This window comes from Mercenaria mercenaria, chromosome 13 (genome assembly GCF_021730395.1).
Source record: "Mercenaria mercenaria strain notata chromosome 13, MADL_Memer_1, whole genome shotgun sequence".
Taxonomy (NCBI): domain Eukaryota; kingdom Metazoa; phylum Mollusca; class Bivalvia; order Venerida; family Veneridae; genus Mercenaria; species Mercenaria mercenaria.
This window is the reverse complement of record NC_069373.1, coordinates 70,242,550-70,262,087: the sequence shown is the minus strand read 5'-3', so window position 1 is coordinate 70,262,087 and position 19,538 is coordinate 70,242,550. Positions and strand designations below refer to the sequence as shown.

The window sequence follows — 19,538 nt, the reverse complement described above, 5'->3', positions numbered from 1 at the left end:
CGCGTAATGGCTGCCAGGTATTTGAACACTAATTTTTCACCTGGCATGGCAACTGAGGTCTAAATTGAAGCTAGTTTCTGTTTAAATTTCATTGTGGATGTATTTTTGACATTTTGGTAGGAAAAATGGGAGAGCAGGTTGTATTTGGTGAAGTCAAGCTCAATTTTAGTATGAGTAGTACTTCCAGGTCACAGCAGTGTGATTTTGATGTCAGTTTACAGTAAGCAAATGTGACCATAGAAATCTCTCTTAGAAGATCCATGACCCCTACTTTTCTCTTCATTTTATATTAGTTTTATAACTCTTTAAAATGAGGTAAGGATTTGTTCTCTGAAATGGGTCTAGCTATTTTTGGCAGCTCTTTAAAAAAGGTCAGTTTTATATAGAATATATAGGGAAAACTATTTAGCATATTGTGACCTAAAATATTAAGGTTCATCTTCTGTCTCACTGACAGGAAATCATCATATGTAATTTGATTAGGGCTGTCATTGATAGAAACGATATCGATATATCAACGATATTTTTTGTTGATCGATTATCGATTCCCATTTTTAAAAATCGATATTTTACATGAAAAAAAATCTGTCCAGATAAACACTCTAAGTAACTTTTCTGCCTGCAAAGATGTGGCCTAAGTAACAGAAGTTGTCTAAAAAGGTCATGTCTAAACTTGTACCGTAGCAGTCTTTATTAATCTTTATTTATTTCATAAATACAAATACAACACAATCAAACAGTATTGAGTAATATGAAAAGTAGGCAATAAAACAAAAAAATAACATTAACTTATAACAAGAAGGTATATAGCATGCACATGAACAAACAGCTTGTTAATCTAACTTTATAATCGATATATCGATATGTATCGTCGATATTTGCCTTCCGATTTATCAGTTATTCAGCATTGTCGATATGCCTAAGACCCAATCAATTAAAGCCCTAAATTTGATAGTCTTAGGCCAAAGTATTCTCTAGTTATTAATTGGAAACTGTTTTCATTCTTAAGGTAAGTACATGTATGACTTTTAACCTTTGCCATACTGACCTCTTTATAGAGATCATCTAGTAACCTGGTGACATTCAGTTATCCCACACTGTCTATGTACAATTTGACCTCTTTAGGTCCAAGCATTCTTCAGTTATTGCTAAGAAGCTATTACCAGTTTCAAAGGGTACTGTGACTTTGATCTTAGATCTACAGACCCCCAAAACCAAAGGGGTCATCTATTTACCACAGGCAATGATGTTTGACTAATGTAGCCGGAACTGTTCTCTAGTTATTATCTGAAACCAAGATTGCTACCAACAGACAGGCACACTGACAACAGCAAAACAATATACCCCCTACTGTGTTTGATCTTGTTGCAGATCTTAAGACAAGAATAAATGTCAGTAACTGGTTTAATTAGCAGGTACTAATCTTTAAAAACGAGGAATCGGTAAAACCGAATGATGCTCCCAGATGCATGTGCTTGTCCCAATATGGGGAATAACATATTAGAAACAAAAAAAACAAGAGCTGTCTGATGACAGCGCGCTCGACTTTTCTCAGTGCTTGACTCAGAATTAGAGCATTGCCAGTAAAAATTCTAAGTTAAAAAGGGGCATACCTCTGTCAAAATTCAAACAGAGTTATGGGGATTGTTTCTCCTGGTGTAGACTTTGATAGTCAATAACTACTTTAAGTTTCAAGTCAAAAGCTTTGTTAGTAACAGATATATTTGACTTTATCAAAAACTTCAACCAAAAAATTCTAAGTTAAAAAGGGCATAACTGTCAAAATGCAAACAGAGCTATGGGGATTATTTCTCCTGGTGTAGACTTTGATAGTAAATAACTACTTTAAGTTTCAAGTCAAAAGATTTGATAGTAACAGAGATATTTGACTTTATCAAAAACTTTAATCAACGGCGACACCGACACTCAGATGCCGACGCTGGGGCGAGTGCAATAGCTCTACTTTTTCTTCGAGAAGTCGAGCTAAAAATGGAGATAATAAAAAGAAGAAAATTGAATAAAGGGAGATAATTCAAAACCTAGGTAAGGCAGAGTTATGGTTCTTTGACACTGCACTTTCTGTCAATGGCCTCTATCATTTTGTGAAGTTTCAATGAAATGCCATTAATACTTTTCAAGTAATGCTCCGGACAAGCTTTATTTTGTATAATAAAGGGAGATAATTCAAAAACTAGGTTAAGTGGAGTTATGGTTCTTTGACACTGCACTTCCTGTCAATGGCCTCTACTATTTTATCTAAGTTATACTCCGGACAAGCCTTATTTTGTATAATAAAGGGAGATAATTCAAAAACTAGGTAAAGTAGAGTTATGGTTCGTTGACAATGCACTTCCCGTCAATGGCCTCTATCATTTTGTGAAGTTTCAATGAAATGCCATTAATACTTTTCAATTAATGGTTCAGACAAGCCATATTTGATAAAGGGAGATAATTCAAAAACTAGGTAAGGTAGAGTTATGATTCTTTGAAAATGCACTTTAGTCTCATAGCCTCTATAATTATGTGAAGTTTCAATGAAATGCCATTAATACTTTTCAAGTTATACTCCGGACAGAAATGTGACGGACGGAAGGACGGACAAAGCGACAACTATATGCTTGCCCTTCGGGGAGCATAAAAAGTCTGAAATTTTTGAAGAAAACAAAATAATATTGGGGATTCAGTACTGACCTCAACTTTTAACACGAGCTGTCTGTTGACAGTGCGCTCGACTATTCAAAGAATTGATGTAAGTAGGGGGTATATTACCACAGAACTTCAAACAAAAGAAGAACAAGAGCTGTAACTAATGGTGACAAATGCCCCCGCAGCACCTTGACCTTTGACCTGGTGACCCCAAAGTCAGTAGGGGTGGTGTACTCAATAAGTACTATCAGCATGTGAAGTTTGAATGTCCTGGGTGAAGTGGTTCGCATGTAAAATGCCTTCATGCAAAAAGTTAACGTTGGCCCCTGTGACCTTGACCTTTGACCTAGTGATCCCAAAGTCAGTAGGGTTGGTGTACTCATAACGTACTATCAGCATGTAAAGTTTGAAGGTCCTGGGTGAAGTGGTTCGCGAGTAAAGTGCCTTCATGCAAAAAGTTGTTGGCCCCTGTGACCTTGACCTTTGACCTGGTGACCCCAAAGTCAGTAGGAATGATTTACTCAATAAGTACTATCAGCAGGTGAAGTTTGAAGGTCCTGGGTGCAGTGGTTCACGAGTAAAGTGCCTTCATGCAAAAAGTTAACATTGGCCCCTGTGACCTTGACCTTTGACCTGGTGACCCCAAAGTCAGTAGGGGTGGTGTACTCAATAAGTACTATCAGCATGTGAAGTTTGATGGTCCTGGGTGCAGTGGTTCGTGAGTTAAGTGCCTTCATGCAAAAAGGTAACGTTGGCCCCTGTGACCTTGACCTTTGACCTGGTGACCCCAACGTCATTAGGGGTGGTGTACTTAATAAGTACTATCAGTATGTGAAGTTTGAAGGTCCTGGGTGCAGTGGTTCGCGAGTAAAGTGCCTTCATGCAAAAAGTTAATGTTGGCCCCTGTGACCTTGACCTTTGACCTGGTGACCCCAAAGTCAGTAGGGGTGGTATACTCAATAAGTACTATCAGTATGTGAAGTTTGAAGGTCCTGGGTGCAGTGGTTTGCGAGTAAAGTGCCTTCATGCAAAAAGTTAATGTTGTGACTAACGAACTAACTAACTAAAGAACGAACGAACGGACGGACAGACAGCTGAAAACTAATATGCCTCCCTTTGGTGGCATAAAAATAGACAAGACAAACAATGTACATGTACCTGTATTTGTGGAACTGGATAAGTATTGCACTATATGGCAATGTGTGACCATGATGGTAAGCAAGTGTTCAAAGTTTCAAAGCCACATACTGTGAAATCATTAATATTCGTGGGGGCCTAGTTATCGTGGATTTCGTGGTTGAGTTAATCCAAGAAAATTGATCCCAACAAACAAGTAAAATTCCCATTCATTTTTATGTTCAAAAGTTGATATCCACGAATTAATATCCCCATGAAATTGCCGTTTTTACCAAAACCACGAAATTTCATGCCCCCGAAATTTAATGATTCTACAGTATCGAACAGTTTAGACAAAATATGGAATGATATGCGAAACTTAACTAATTTCTATGTCAAAAAAGGGCCATAACTGAGCCAAAGTCCTTGTCCTATTTATGTAGTCTTGCCTACATATGTAGACTTTGATGGTAAACAAGTGGTCAGTTTCAAAGCCATATGACAAAAGGTTAGACAAAATATGGACTGGTATGAAAAATTTAACTGATTTCCAAATCCAAAAAGGGCCCATATTTCAGCCAAAATAGTTGACAGAGTTATGTATTCTTGCCTACAGATGGAGATCATGAAGATAAACAAGTGTTCAAAGTTTCAAAACCACATGTCAAACAGCTTTGACAAAACGTGGACTTGTACAAAAACTGAACCAATTTTCAAGTCCAAAGAGGGCGAAGGCCATAATTCAGCCAAAATAGTTGACAGAGTCATGTACTCTTGCCTTGATGGAAATCATGATGATAAGCGAGTGTTCAAAGTTTGAAAGCTACAATTCAAATAGTTTTGACAAAATCTGGACTTGTATGAAAACTGCACTGATTTCCAAGTCCAAATAGGGCCAAAATTCAGCCAAATTACTAGACAGAGTTGCCTACAGATGCCAATTTCAAAGTCCAAAAAGGGCCATAATTCAGCTGAAATAGTTGACAAAGTTATGTACTCTTGCCTATAGATACAGACTGTTATAATGAACAAGTGATACAAGTTTCAAAGCCATATGTCAAACAGTTTACACAAAATATGAACTGGTACGAAAAACTTAACCAAGATTTGTAAGTTAAAAGGGGCCATAATTCAGACAAAATCTTTGATAGAGTTACGTTCTCTTGCCTAAAACTGCATATGATGATGGTTCACAAGTGCTGAAAGTTTCAAAGCTTTATCTCAAAAGGTTTTCTCAAAATGTGGACTGGTACGAAAAACTTAACCACTCAAGTGTGACGCCAGCTCTACTTATTCTTCGAATATTCAAGCTAAAAACAGTTTAATTTTGTTAATGTATCATCATGCTGTGAATTTTTTATCACAAGAATTACAGCATGAATTCAATGTGCATGGTTACCACAGTGTAACATAATCAACCCAAGCTTTAGATCAGATTTAACAGGTATTCATTGTTTGGATACAAACATTTGCCATATAAGGATGTCTTTTTTTATTTATCTGATTAATATAATACTATGTTTACATCCGTATCAATTTTAATTGTTTACTTTCACAACAATTTTACATTTTACTTCCTCTTATTTAATTTCCTTTATTTTTGACTGCTAATCAATAGGATTTTTGTCCACTTCCTGCTCCTATTTTAATTTTTCTGAAGTGATTTTTTTGCATCGTTTAAGGTAGTTCTTTGTTCTCCTGTTTGTTTCACCAGAAATTATGGCTGAATGTCATTTATCTTGATAGCCTAGAATAAAATCTGAGTCCTGCTTATGAATATAAAAGATCTCAACAAATGAAAGGTAGCTCTTGTGTTAACAATAATTCTAACAGAATGTAAGATGAAATATTTAAATTTTTTTTGGAAGAATATCTGCACATGAATGATAAAATAAACATATAAATCACACTTCAAATCTGAGATTCTCTTTAATCATACTCTCTGAAAATTCTTGATAGAATAATACCATGAATTCCAAAACAAGAGTGCCCTGAAGGCCCTGTATTGCTCACCTGGCCTAGTTCTTACCAAAGATAAGATAGTATCTAATTTGGCCACGGTAAATCAGGTTGATTATTAAGGTTGTTCCATACATTTGATAAACCTAAAATATGGTTATTATACATTTTGTAACAGTAGCTCGATCTGGGGTGTTGTATTTGGCTCGAGTGGATTTCACGAGGCATGCAAGCGCCGAGTGTGATCCGACTTTGCAAAATCCACAAGAGCCAAATACAAAATCCCAGATCTAGCTACTGTTATAAATGACCCTTTTATTATATACCTCTACCTTTTTGTTTGTTGATTTGTTATTGAACGAAATCTTCCATGTTTATCGATATTAAAATGGAACTAAGTGAAGTTTTTATGTGCGCTATTTACTGTATAGAACTGTGTCAGGTTGTGCATATTAATGAAAGTAGTCTGGCAGCATACAATACGGAAGGTACAATAGGGAATTTAAAAGGTACAATACTGATTTTTTTTCTGCCTGTTCATATTTAATTGTGAAATACAAGCCGAAAGAAAGTTAAAATATGACATTAAAAATCTTTACATGTTAAATAACTCCAAAAATGTCTTAAAATCAGCTTGAAATATATGGATCTCATTTCATAAGCCATATGTTTATTAACAATTATGAGAAGTTTCATTAATCATTAAAATCTACAATGTAGAAAAAATTCTATTTGCACAAATGTTATCAGGATTGTGATTTTCCCATAGACAGTCTCATTATGAAAATTTGTGTGTGGTCAATTTTTTTCAAATCAGTCCAGCAAACGAGAGGGCCATGATGGCCCTAGGTTGCTCACCAGAGAACACACCATAACAAACATGTCTGACCTAGTGACCCAGTTTTTGACACAACATGACCCAGTTTCAAACTCGTCTGAGTTTTAAAGGAGATAAACATTTTGACCAAGTTTCATGAAGATTGGAGCAAAAGTGTGACCTCTAGTGTTTTTGTCTTCGATTTGGCCTAGTGACCTAGTTTTTTACCCAACGTGACCCAATCTTTAACCCAACCGAAATTTCATGGAGACAAATATTCTGACCAATTTTCATTAAGATTGGAGCAAAAATGTGGCCTGAGTGTAAACAAGCATTTTCTTTGATTTGACCTAGTGACCTAGTTTTTGAACCCACATGGTCCTGATTAGAATTCATCCATGATTTCATGAAAACAAGCATTCTGACAAAGTTTCGTGACGATTGGAGCAAAAAAGTGGCTTCTAGAGTGTAAACAAGCTTTCCCTTTGATTTTACCAAGCGACCTAGTTTTTGACCATACATGACCCTAGTCAAAATCATACAAGACTTCATGTTACCAAACATTCTGACCAAGTTTTATGAAGATTGAATAAAAATGTGGCCCCTAGCATGTAAAAAAAGCTTTTTCTTTGATTTGACCTGGTGACCTAGTTTTTGACCCCATGTGACCCAGATAAAAACTCATCCTAGATTTTATGGAGATAAATATTCTGGCCAAGTTTCATGCATATCAGATGAAAAATGCAGCCCCTATTTCATACACAAGGTTTGTCTTTGATTTGACCAGGTGATCTAGTTTTTGACCCCAGATGACCTATATTCGAACCTGACCTAGATTTCATTAAGAAGATCATTCTGATAAAATTTCATGAGTATCCATTGAAAAATGCAGCACCTATGTAACCTACACATAGTTTTTCTTTGATGTGACCAGATGACCTAGTTTTTGATCCCACATGACCCAGATTCCAAATTTACCTAGATTTCATCAAGACAAACATTCTGACCAATTCTCATGAGTTTCAAACTTAAAATGTGGTCTCTAGAGTGTTAACAAGATTTTCCTTTGATCTGACCTAGTGCTCTAGTTTTTGACCCCACATAGACCCAGATTCAAACTTGGTCTAGAGATCATCAAGATAAACAATCTGACCAAGTTTCATGAAGAAACGGTCATAAATATAGCCTCTTAGAGTGTTTACAAGCTTTTCCTTTCATTTGACTGGGTGACCTAGTCTTTGGCCCCAAATGACCCAGATTCAAATTTGGCCTAGAGATCATTAAGATAAACATTCTGACCAAGTTTCATAAAGATAGGTCATAAATGTGGCCTAGCTTTTCCTTTAATTTGACTGGGTGACCTAGTTTTTGACCCCACATGACCCAGATTCAAACCTGACCTAGAAATCAAAAGGTAAACATTCTGACTAATTCTCATGAGTTTCAAACTTAAATTGTGGTCTCTAGAGTGTTAACAAGATTTCCCTTTGATCAGTTACCTAGTTTTTGATCCCATATGATCTAGATTCAAACACTGCCTAAAGATCATCAAGATAAACATTCTGACCAAGTTTCATGAAGATAGGGTCATAAATGTGGCCTCTAGAGTGTTAACAAGCTTTTCCTTTAATTTGACTGGGTGACCTAGTTTTGATCCCACATGTCCCAGATTCAAACTTGACCCAGAAATCATCAAGAAAAACATTCTGACCAATTCTCATGAGTTTCAAAGTTTACATGTGGCCTCTAGAGTGTTAACAAGATTTTCCTTTGATCTGGCCTAGTGACCTAGTTTTTGACCCCACATAGACCCAGATTCAAACCTGGCCTAAAAATCATCAAGATAAACATTCTGATCAAGTTTCATGAAGATAGGGTCATAAATGTGGCCTCTAGAGTTTTGACCCCACATAACCCAGTTTCGAATTTGACCTAGAGATCATCAAGACAAATATTCTGACCAAGTTTCATAATGATTGGGTCATAACTGTGGCCTCTAGAGTGTTAACAAGGCAAATGTTGACGCACGCCGGACAATGACCGGTCACAATAGCTCACCTTGAGCACTTTGTGCTCTGGTGAGCTAAAAATTGAGCACACAATGGTTGAACCCTATTTTTTTAATTGCAAAATTATCTAAGTATATTCTACAGTTATGAAAAAGGGTTTAATCAAATTCTACATTGTAGAATTTTTTTATCTGAACTGCAGAACTTAACCTTAACCAAGTTTTTCAAAGAATTGACCTAGTGACATGGTTTTTGACCCTACATATCATACTTTTGAACTTGACCAAGAATTCATACAGACAAACATTTTTTTACAAGTATTTATGATAATCAATTTGAAAAAGTGGCCTCTGAAGTGTTAACAAAGCTTTTTCTGTGATCTGACCTTATAATCTAGCTTTTTCTTAAGTAACCCAGTTACATATCTGTTCCAAATTTTTAAACACACAAACATTCTGTCCAAGATGATTTGACCCAGACCTAGATAATCCAGTTTCGAACTTGACCAAGATTTCATCAAGAGAAATATTCTGAAAAAGTCTTCTGAAGATCAAGTAGAAAATGTGACCTTTACAGTGTTAACAAGGTTTTTCTATGATTCAACCTAGTGACCTAGATAAAGATCTTTACGACAGGTAACCCAGCTTTGAGCTTGACTTAGATTTTAAAGAGATAAAAATTTCTGGCAGGAGTTTTATGAAGACCAAAATAAAGTAAATGTGGTTGCTAGAGTAGGAACAATGTCTTTCTATGGCCTGACCTAGTGATTTAGTTCAAGACCTCAGGTAACCAAGTACTGAAACTGACCTAGATTTTGTAGACAAACATTTAAACAAAGTTTTAAGAAGATCAAATAGAAAATTTGGCATGTAGAGAGATAACAAGGTTTTTCTATTATTTGACATAGTGACCTAGTTTTTGAACTCTGGTAACCTACTTTTACATATGACCCAGATTTATGGAAGACAAACATTCTGATAAAGTTTTAGGAAGATCAAACAGAAAATGTGGCCTCTAGAATGTTAACAAGGTTTTCCGATTAATTGACATAGTGGCCTAATTTTTGACTCCAGATGACCCAATAACAAAATCATGCGAGATTTTACTGACAGTAATATTCTGACCAAGTTTCATTAAGATTAGGCTAAAATTGTGGTCTCTAGAGAATTAATAGTCAATCTGTTGACGACGCACAACTGACGACAGACACATGGTGATCATAATAGCTCACTATGAGCACTTTGAGCTCAGGTGAGCTTAAAAAGAGAGGCAAATTTGGTTCTCAAAAAACATATCAAACATGGAACTCCGAACAATATGCACAAATTAACTTGTTGATGTTTCATTTTAATTGTCTGGAAATTGCACAAATTAAAAGCACAAGTCAAGGTACAGATATAGTTCAATGTTTTGATACTGTTAAAAGGTCCAACAACAATTGGAAAAACAGAAGGGGTTTCCTGGTCCAATGTAGATGGCCTCAAACCTACCATTCTCATCTGTACATTTGTCTGTATCAATATAGATTACCGGTACTTATGCATATTTGATCTATTTTTTATCTTAAAACTGGTAAATCAAGTGAGCATTCAGTTGTTCTAATCACATTTGATTTCACTGGATAGCGCATAGACAGTATCCAATTTATTTTTATGCCCCCGAAGGGAGGCATATAGTTTTTGAACCGTCTGTCTGTCGGTCTGTCAGTCTGTCCGCATTTTTCGTGTCCGGTCCATATCTTTGTCATCAATGGATGGACTTTCAAATAACTTGGCATGAATGTGTACCACAGTAAGACGACGTGTCGCGCGCAAGACCCAGGTCCGTAGCTCAAAGGTCAAGGTCACACTTAGACATTAAGGGATAGTGCATTTACGGGCGTGTCCAGTCCATATCTTTGTCATCGATGGATTGATTTTCAAATAACTTGGCATGAATGTGTACCACAGTAAGACGACGTGTCGCGCGCAAGACCCAGGTCCGTATCTCAAAGGTCAAGGTCACACTTAGACATTAAGGGATAGTGCATTGATGGGCGTGTCCAGTCCATATCTTTGTCATCGATGGATGGATTTTCAAATAACTTGGCATGAATGTGTACCACAGTAAGACGATGTGTCATGCGCAAGACCCAGGTCTGTAGCTCAAAGGTCAAGGTCACACTTAGATGTTAAAGGTCTTTTTTCATGATAGTGGACTGATGGGCGTGTCCGGTCCATATCTTTGTCATTCATGCATGGATTTTAAAATTACTACGCATAAATGTGTGACACAGTAAGACAACGTGTCGCGCGCAAGACCCAGCTCCGTAGGTCAAAGGTCCTAAACTCGAACATCGGCCATAACTATTCATTTAAAGTGCCATCGGGGGCATGTGTCATCCTATGGAGACAGCTCTTGTTTGTTATAAAATTACTCAATGGTCACTTCATTTGCTGACATTGCCAAACACTAAAAAAAAACAAAGAAGACTGAAGCCATCAAATCCCATTGAGATTGTTTTACCTTGCTTTCTGTGAGAGCAATTGCAATTGCATTGGCAAGCTGAGAACCAGCATTGTTAGAGTTGTCGAAAGGAATTTCATTTTGTGACTTTCGAATCCTCTGACTTGTTTATAATTATGTTTTACAGTCTGTTGACATGACTTTTTATTTTCTGATGAAGGCATCATGAACTTTGTACAATTTTTTAACAATAAAGATAAATTTTAAAGTAACTGAAAACTTCGACTATGTTTCCAAAAATCCTCTCCAATTTCTACAGGATTTCAGTGAGTGATCTAAAAATGAAGAATGTAATTTGAACAAAGCTTTTTTTGTTTTTAGAAAACTTAATTTTTACACATGATCTGACCAAAGTTAAAATACAGAATGAACAAGTCTGACTAGATTAAAACTTGAATTACTTATTAAAATCCAATAGACCAAGACAATTTGAACTAAATAAAACTGTTGACTAATCAGCAGAAGTCGAACAATTTAACGAGATCTACTTGATTTTAAATGGAGAAAAAAGTTTACATGTGTAGTTCTCAATATTTATCCAAATTTAATGAAATAATTAAATCACCTAAATAGCTATTGCAATATATATAAAGTTTATTCAACCCAAAGAGGCTTTTTCTAATTGATAATTGTTTCCATTTTGTGTAACTGGTATTCCAGTATTATGTACTTCACAGATCTTTCAGTTTCAGCTACTAGTATACTGAGCAAAATAAACGGACCACTGACTATTTTTTTTTAAACAGCCTAACCTTGTTGTGTTGAGTTCCAAGTGTTACGACCAATTGAGATTTACGAGATGGTAATCAAGTGGGAACAGTGTTTACATATACTCGAAGCCATGTGTCTCAGGAGGAGACTGGTAGCTGCACAAGTGTTGTTTAATCCATTTTGTGTCTTTTTGCATTTTAGAAAAATGGATTAATTAAATCATTTAACTTTTTAGTTTGTAAATACTTGGCATAGTAATATACATTTAATAATGTTGTGAATTATCAATTTCTTTTTCTTTTCTTTTGTGAGTAAAATCCCTGGTTAATGCTAGGGACCTCCAGCACGAGCCGGAATTCAAACATATATCAGTCTGTTACAGTAAACATACACTGGTTTGTCTTGTCAATTTTTTAGCTCACCTGAGCACGAAGTGCTCAAAGGTGAGCTTTTGTGACTGACCTGTGTCCGTCGTCCGACGTCAACAATTCAACTGTTAACACTCTAGAGGTCACAATTTTGGCCCAATCTTAATAAAACTTGGTCAGAATATTACTCTCAATAAAATCTTGGACAAGTTCAATGTTGGGTCATCTGGGGTCAAAAACTAGGTCACCAGGTCAAATCAAAGGAAAAGCTTGTTAACACTCCAGAGGTCACAATTTTGGCCCAATCGTAATGAAACTTGGTCAGAATGTTACTCTCAATAAAACCTTGGACGAGTTTGATATTATTTAGGTGATCTGGGGTCAAAACTAGGTCACCAGTCAAATCAAAGGAAATGCTTGTTAACAATCTAGAGGTCACAATTTTGTCCCAATCTTAATGAAACTTGGTCAGAATTTTACCTTCAATAAAATACTGGACGAGATTGATATTGGGTCATCTCGGGTCAAAAACTAGGTCACCAGGTCAAATCAAAGGAAAAGCTTGTTAACACTGTAGAGGCAACATTTACAATGTAAGACTGTATCTTCATGAATCTTGGTCAGAATGTTAATATTGATGGTCTCAAGGTCCAGTTTGAATCTGGGTCATGTAGGATCAAAAACCAGGTCACCAGGTCAAATCAAAGGAAAAGCTAGTTAACACTGTAGAGGCCACATTTATGACCATATCTTAATGAAACTTGGTCAGAATGTTGATCTTGATGATGTATAGGTCAAGTTCAGATCTGGGTCAGGTGGGGTCAAAAACTAGGTCACTAGGTCAAATCAAAGAAAAAGCTTGTTAACACTCTAGAGGCCACATTTATGACTGTATCTTCATGAAACTTTGTCAGAATGTTAATCTTGATGATCTTTAGGTCAAGTTCGAATCTGGGTCATGTGGGGTCAAAAACTAGGTCACTGGGTCAAATCAAAAGAAAAGCTAGTTAACACTTTAGAGACCACATTTATGACCATGTCTTAATGAAACCTAGTCAGAATGTTGATCCTGATGACCTTTAGGTCAATAGGTCAGGTGAGCGATACAAGGCCTTCATGGCCCTCTTGTTTCTCACTTCAAATAGGAGTTGTACACCACTTTGTCCCCTTTTAAGGCTGTCTAGAAGTCTGGTAATAAATATAAATACTGAGAATTGTACATGTATTTACAGAGACAAGACAACAATAATCTATCAAAAACATGAGATGCTTTCCTTTTTTTCCGTTGTTTGAAATTAACAAGAGGGTCAAGATGACCCTGGATCGCTCACCTGAGTAATATGAGCTACATGTTTAAAATGTCAAACTGATGATTTTTAGAAATTTTTTGGAAGATTTTCCGATGTACAATCAAGTAACCCCTGGGGCGGGGCCAATTTTACCCTGGGGTCATGATTTGAACAAAGTTTGTACAAGTCTACTAGGCAATGTTACAGATCAAATATCTAAGATCTAGGCCTTCTGGTTTATTTTTAGCAAATTTATGAAGATTTCCCTATGTACAATCAAGTGACCCCTGGGGCTGGGTCAATTTCACCCTGGGGGGTCAAGATTTGAACAAATTTTGTAGAGGTCCACTAGGCAATGCTACATGTCAAATATCTAAGATCTAGGCCTTCTGGTTTATTTTTAGAAAATTTTGAAGATTTTTCTATCTACAATTAAGTAACCTTATGGGGCGGGGTCAATTTGATCCCGGGGGTCAAGATTTGAATATATTTTGTAGAAGTCTACTAGGCAATGCTAAATGTCAAATATCTAAGATCTTGGCTTTCTGGTTTATTTTTAAAATTTTTTTAAAGATTTTCCTATGTAAAATCAAGTGACCCCTGGGGCGGGGTCAATTTTGATCCTGGGGGTCATGATTTGAACAAATTTTGTACAGGTCCACTAGGCAATGCTACATATCAAATATCTAAGCTCTAGGCCTTCTGGTTTATTTTTAGAAAATTTTTGAAGATTTTCCTATGTAAAATCAAGTGACCCCTGGGGCGGGGTCAATTTTGATCCGGGGGTCATGATTTGAACAAATTTTGTAGAGGTCCACTAGGCAATGCTACATGTCAAATATCTAAGCTCTAGGCCTTCTGTTTTTTTTTAGAAAATTTTTGAAGATTTTCCTATGTAAAATCAAGTGACCCCTGGGGCGGGGTCAATTTTGACCCTGGGGGTCATGATTTGAACAAATTTTGTAGAGGTCCACTACTAATTTTGTAGAGGTCCACTACATGTCAAATATCTAAGCTCTAGGGCTTCTGGTTTTTAAGAAGATTTTATGTAAAATCAAGTGACCCCTGGGGCGGGGGTCATGATTTGAACAAACTTGGTAGAGGTACACTAGGCAATGCTTCACACCAAATATCTAAGCTCTAGGGCTTCTGGTTTTTGAGAAGAAGATTTTTAAAGTTTTTCCTTTCGGTTGCCATGGCAACCAGAGTTCTGCATGGAATTCAATTCTTTGAACCATTTTGAAAGGGGGCCACCCAAAGATCATTCCTGTGAAGTTTGGTGTAATTCTGCCCAGTGGTTTTCAAGAAGAAGATTTTTTAGAAATTGTTGACGGATGACGGACGACGGACATCAAGCGGTCACAATAGCTCACCTTGTCACTTCGTGACAGGTGAGCTAAAAACAAATGTTGTAAATGACATGAAACAGAGAAGTATTTATAATTCTTTAATCCAGAGAAAAATACTATCACCAGTTTGATCAATTGTTTATAGTAATTAGCTCTTTTTATTTTAGACATGGATTGTGTTCATAAATTGTTTGTTTCTGTGCTTGCATTAATAATGGTAACTAACGAAAATTGTTCAGTTTAAACTTCATATTCAATGTGCCTCCAACCCGAGTGAGAGCTATTAATTATTTTTATAAGTAAAATGTTTACAAAAAAAGTAATAACGGCAAATTTATGACAACTAATCAATGCTTTTCCCAGCAATTATCTTATACACAGGTACTAAAAATAAGTACATAAAAGTGCATATGTATAAAAAACAGTACATGTATATTGATTACCAGACCTCTAAACCCGGAGTCTAGAGGTCCGGTTACTGGACCCCAAGCTATTTCCTTCAACAATTATCACAGAAACATGGATGTTTGGCGTCTGCCTACCAGATCAATGTCTAACAATAGAAGAAAATAATACAGATTTGTATAAACACACAATCTCTCCTATCATCATAAAACCTAACATTTTACAGCCCTGTAATAGCGAGCATAGCTCGAATTACGGCAATGTGTAGGCGAATATAACAAAAGTGTGCCGAATGAAGCAAAGTGATGTAGCTGAAAAATCTTCGTTGACGTCAGGGTGCCGCCATTTTTTCTACTTCCGTCAAAGTAGGGAAAAAATTGTTTTGTCTTTTTAATTTCATATTTGAGTTACAATCTCTATATTCACTTAGGTATCTCTATTTTTAAAAAGTTATGTTATGGAAATAATTTCAATTTTGCTTTTATTTATGAAAAGCACACCCTAGCGGACAGGTGCTCACAGGAAATGCTTTGTTCGCAGTGAACTTCATTTGATTGCTGAATATTATCCATCACTCAAAAAAAATGCAAGAAAGATTTCCAGTTGGTAGACAAAAAACATTATTTTCTTTTGAAAGATCAAGCATTGGCCAGAAAATGGAAAAAATGTCAGTAATAAGCACAAAGCCACATGAACGTGGCACATAGGTAATGCCGTCACCGTGACACCGGCTTTCCATAAATTTTGCAATGTATGTTATTCGCTGTTACAGGTATGATGACACTACATTTTCTAAAAAAAATTTTTTTTTTGTTTTTGGTTGTTTTTGGTTGGATTTAACGTCGCATCGACACATGATAGGTCATATGGCGACTTTCCAGCTCTAATGGTGGGGGAAGACCCCAGGTGCCCCTCCGTGCATTATTTCATCACGAGCGGGCACCTGGGTAGAACCACCGACCTTCCATAAGCCAGCTGGATGGCTTCCTCACATGAAGAATTCAAAGCCCCCAGTGAGGCTCGAACCCACATCGATGAGGGGTAAGTGATTTGAAGTCAGCGACCTTAACCACTCGGCCACGGAGGCCCCCTAAAAAAAAAAAAAAAAAAAATCTTTTCAAGTGAATAGGTTCTTGCGAATTATTTTGAGCAGTGAATAGTTTGTCGTTTAAGCTATGCTCGCTCAGAGGCTTTGCCTTTTTCATATTACAGTGGTTTGTTGTAGATATTGACCATATCGACATTATAGGATAAATCCCGTTTTCCGGTATTTCCGTAAATAGGGTCAGAGGGGCTGGCAAGATTAACTGATATAAAGACGGTATTAGCGATTATTTTTGCCAGAAGATAAGGATTTAGGAAAGTTCTTACTTTCTCACAATGGAAATACTATTCTACAACCTCGGCAACAATTTTTTTGCAAAAATAATCTGTTTACCTGGAAAATGCAAATAATTTCACACCTTCAGTATCGAGCCACGGAAGCGGCAGTGTAAGATAAAAGATAAAATTTCAAAAATAAATTAAACTTTGAGGATATTTTTGCTACATCTTAATTACAACAATGTTTAATGATAATCTGCAATACTTTTTTTATTCATTTTCTTTGTTTAAAACTTGAAAAAAGGATAATCTAAACACTACCGCCATGTAGCGTAATGGCCGATACCCCCCTCACCGTAAAACCAGGAACGGGCCTTTATTGGTGGTTAATACCAGAAAACGGGAATTATCCTATAATGTCGATATCAAAAGAACAAACATCCAAATGATCCAGATGAAACAATTACGTGAATAACGCCGAAATAAAGGGGTAAATTTCATGTGTCCGGACTCCAGAAACTGGTCCTGTCAGGATAATAAGGGTAAAACTAAAGGTAAATTTCCCAACCAGAACACTTTTTTTAATTTAGCATTTCTTTAGATTGTAGTTTCTCTTTCAATACCTTCACAAGTTTCCCATCAATCTGAAGGGTCTTCATGGTGAAATCGACACCTATCGTGCTCGCATGTTTCTCCACATACGTTCCAGATTTGAACCTCTGAACGACACAAGTTTTACCCACATCGGCATCACCAATTAAAACAATTTTAAACAAATAATCAAACGTCTCGTCCGCGTCTGAATGGGGATGAAAAGCCATTTGTTCAATCAGAAACTAGGCACATTTGATGTGTCATAAAATGTAAATAGAAAATTGACATATAACCGGAAGTTAATTGACTTCCTTTTGTGGTACATAAGCATATTTTTCTCGTGATATTTACTTCTTTACCTCCTGATTGCGGAACACTAAATCGTGCTTATTCCGTACCACTGAGTACCTTCATCTTATTTTCATCTTGATGTTTTCTCTTTTAATAAGTTCCACAAACTGAATTACAGTGCCTTAGCATAGTTTAGGGTATAGAGAGTAGGTAGATATTTTTTATTCATTTATACTTAAATTGTAGATATAGGCTACAATTACATTTTCATTTCATTCATTTTGGGCTTGCAGACTGACATTCTGCTATACATTTTAAATGTTTGCTTGTTGTGTTATTTTTCACATGTCATCATATGAAAACAAGTAAAATTTTGATGCGGAGCATCAAGTCGCCGGAGAACTGAATTTATTATTAATAACAAACATCCATGGCACAGAGATGCAAAAATTGTTTATATTTAAAGCACTAAAAAGTTACTGAGATTGAATGTTGGGTGCATTTTGTTTATAGGCATATTTTTGTTAAAGGTGCTAAATAAAGACAAATAAAACAACACAACTCTTATAAAAGACTACACATTTTGAAATATACTACTAAAACATTACGATAGCCGTGCTATATTCCCTTGAATTCAAAATAGACTGACATTGGTGTTTTTTTTGTCCTACTTTCGTGTTATCGCTTTTCCGTAATCGGTCGGAAATCCTTCGGGATCACGCGATTTTAAAATTTATTCAAACTAATATCCGTTTAGATGCGCCACATAATAACTATTCTTGTGTATTTCCACGATGGTAATACATGATAAATAATGGTAATAAATGATAAAAATGACATTAATACGTGTGTGAATGAGTTTGTAAGCATAATAAATAATGCTGCAGCACCATTATTTATAAAGACAAAGAGGAAATCGAGTGTTGGTGATAAAGTAATCCCAGTGAGGAGGTCAGACTGGTTTGATGGGGAATGTTATGACAAAAAAATGGAATACACTGCTGCATTGCGTGCCTTTAATGCAGTAAAGAGTGCCGAAAATAGAAATACTTTTAATTTAAAAAGACGGGAGTATAAAACATTCATAAAAATAAAGAAAACTAGTTATTCAAAACGCAACATTAAAGAAATAGAAGCTCTACGAAAAAAGAGACCAAAAGAGTTCTGTAAATATTTCACAAAGAAAAAACTTAAAAAAGGCGAAAATATAGATCTTAATGAGTTTTATAGCTATTTTAAGGAGTTATCAGAAAACATTAACATTACTGGTAATGTCGAGGCGGACGAATTTTGTAACAAACAATTAGATCCTGATGACGCCATATATGAAGAACTAGACAGTAAAATAAGTGCTGAAGAGGTCATGAAAGCCATTAAATCTTTAAAACGGGAAAAGGCTTGCTCTATAGACAACATAATCAATGAATATTTCATCGAAGCTGGTGATATATTACTAGGACATATCGTCGATATTTTCAATAAAATATTTGACAGTGTATACTTCCCAGATCAGTGGATGGAGGGGCTTATTGTTCCATTGTATAAGAAAGGTGATGAAAATGAGACAAATAATTACCGAGGTATCACTTTAATTAGTTGTTTTTCAAAACTGTTTACTTCTGTTTTGAACAATCGATTAAACTCCTGGTCGGAAAAATATCAGATTAATACTGACACGCAGTTTGGATTTCGCGCAGGATTTTCAACGGTTGATGCTATTTTCGGCCTGCATACTTTGGTTGAGAACATGTTAAACAGTGGTAAAAGACTATATGTTGCAATGGTAGACATGAAGAAAATATTTGACTCTACTGACAGAAATGCCCTGTGGTACAAATTGTTTAAACTAGGAATTTCCGGGAAAATGCTCCGCTTACTAAGAGCTATGTATTCAGATGCGAGAAGCGAGGTAAACACTGTGATCAATATTCGGATTTTATTAATATTGCAATCGGTTTAAAACAAGGGGACATTACTTCTCCTTTGTTCTATGCACTGTTCATTGAAGACATTGAAATGTATTTACAAGGCAATCTTTACGGTATAACCTTGCAAGAAGTTACACTAATGTTACTTATGTATGCTGATGATATGGCAATCGTTGGTGAAAGTTCAGAAGATTTACAGCGGAATTTAGATTTACTGAACGAATATTG

General features: G+C 36.0%; 1 protein-coding gene across 1 annotated transcript in view; it reads right to left on the bottom strand.

Annotated features, from left to right (window-relative positions):
- Positions 1-17,390, bottom strand: part of LOC123528615 (ras-related protein Rab-43-like) — a 38,959-nt gene extending 21,569 nt beyond the window's left edge. Inside the window, exon 1 of the mRNA XM_045308459.2 lies at positions 17,121-17,390. Within this exon, the coding sequence (XP_045164394.2) occupies positions 17,121-17,318 (198 nt within the window). The 5' untranslated portion in view covers positions 17,319-17,390. The remainder of the gene's footprint in view (positions 1-17,120) is intronic.
- Positions 17,391-19,538: the final 2,148 nt, after the last annotated feature.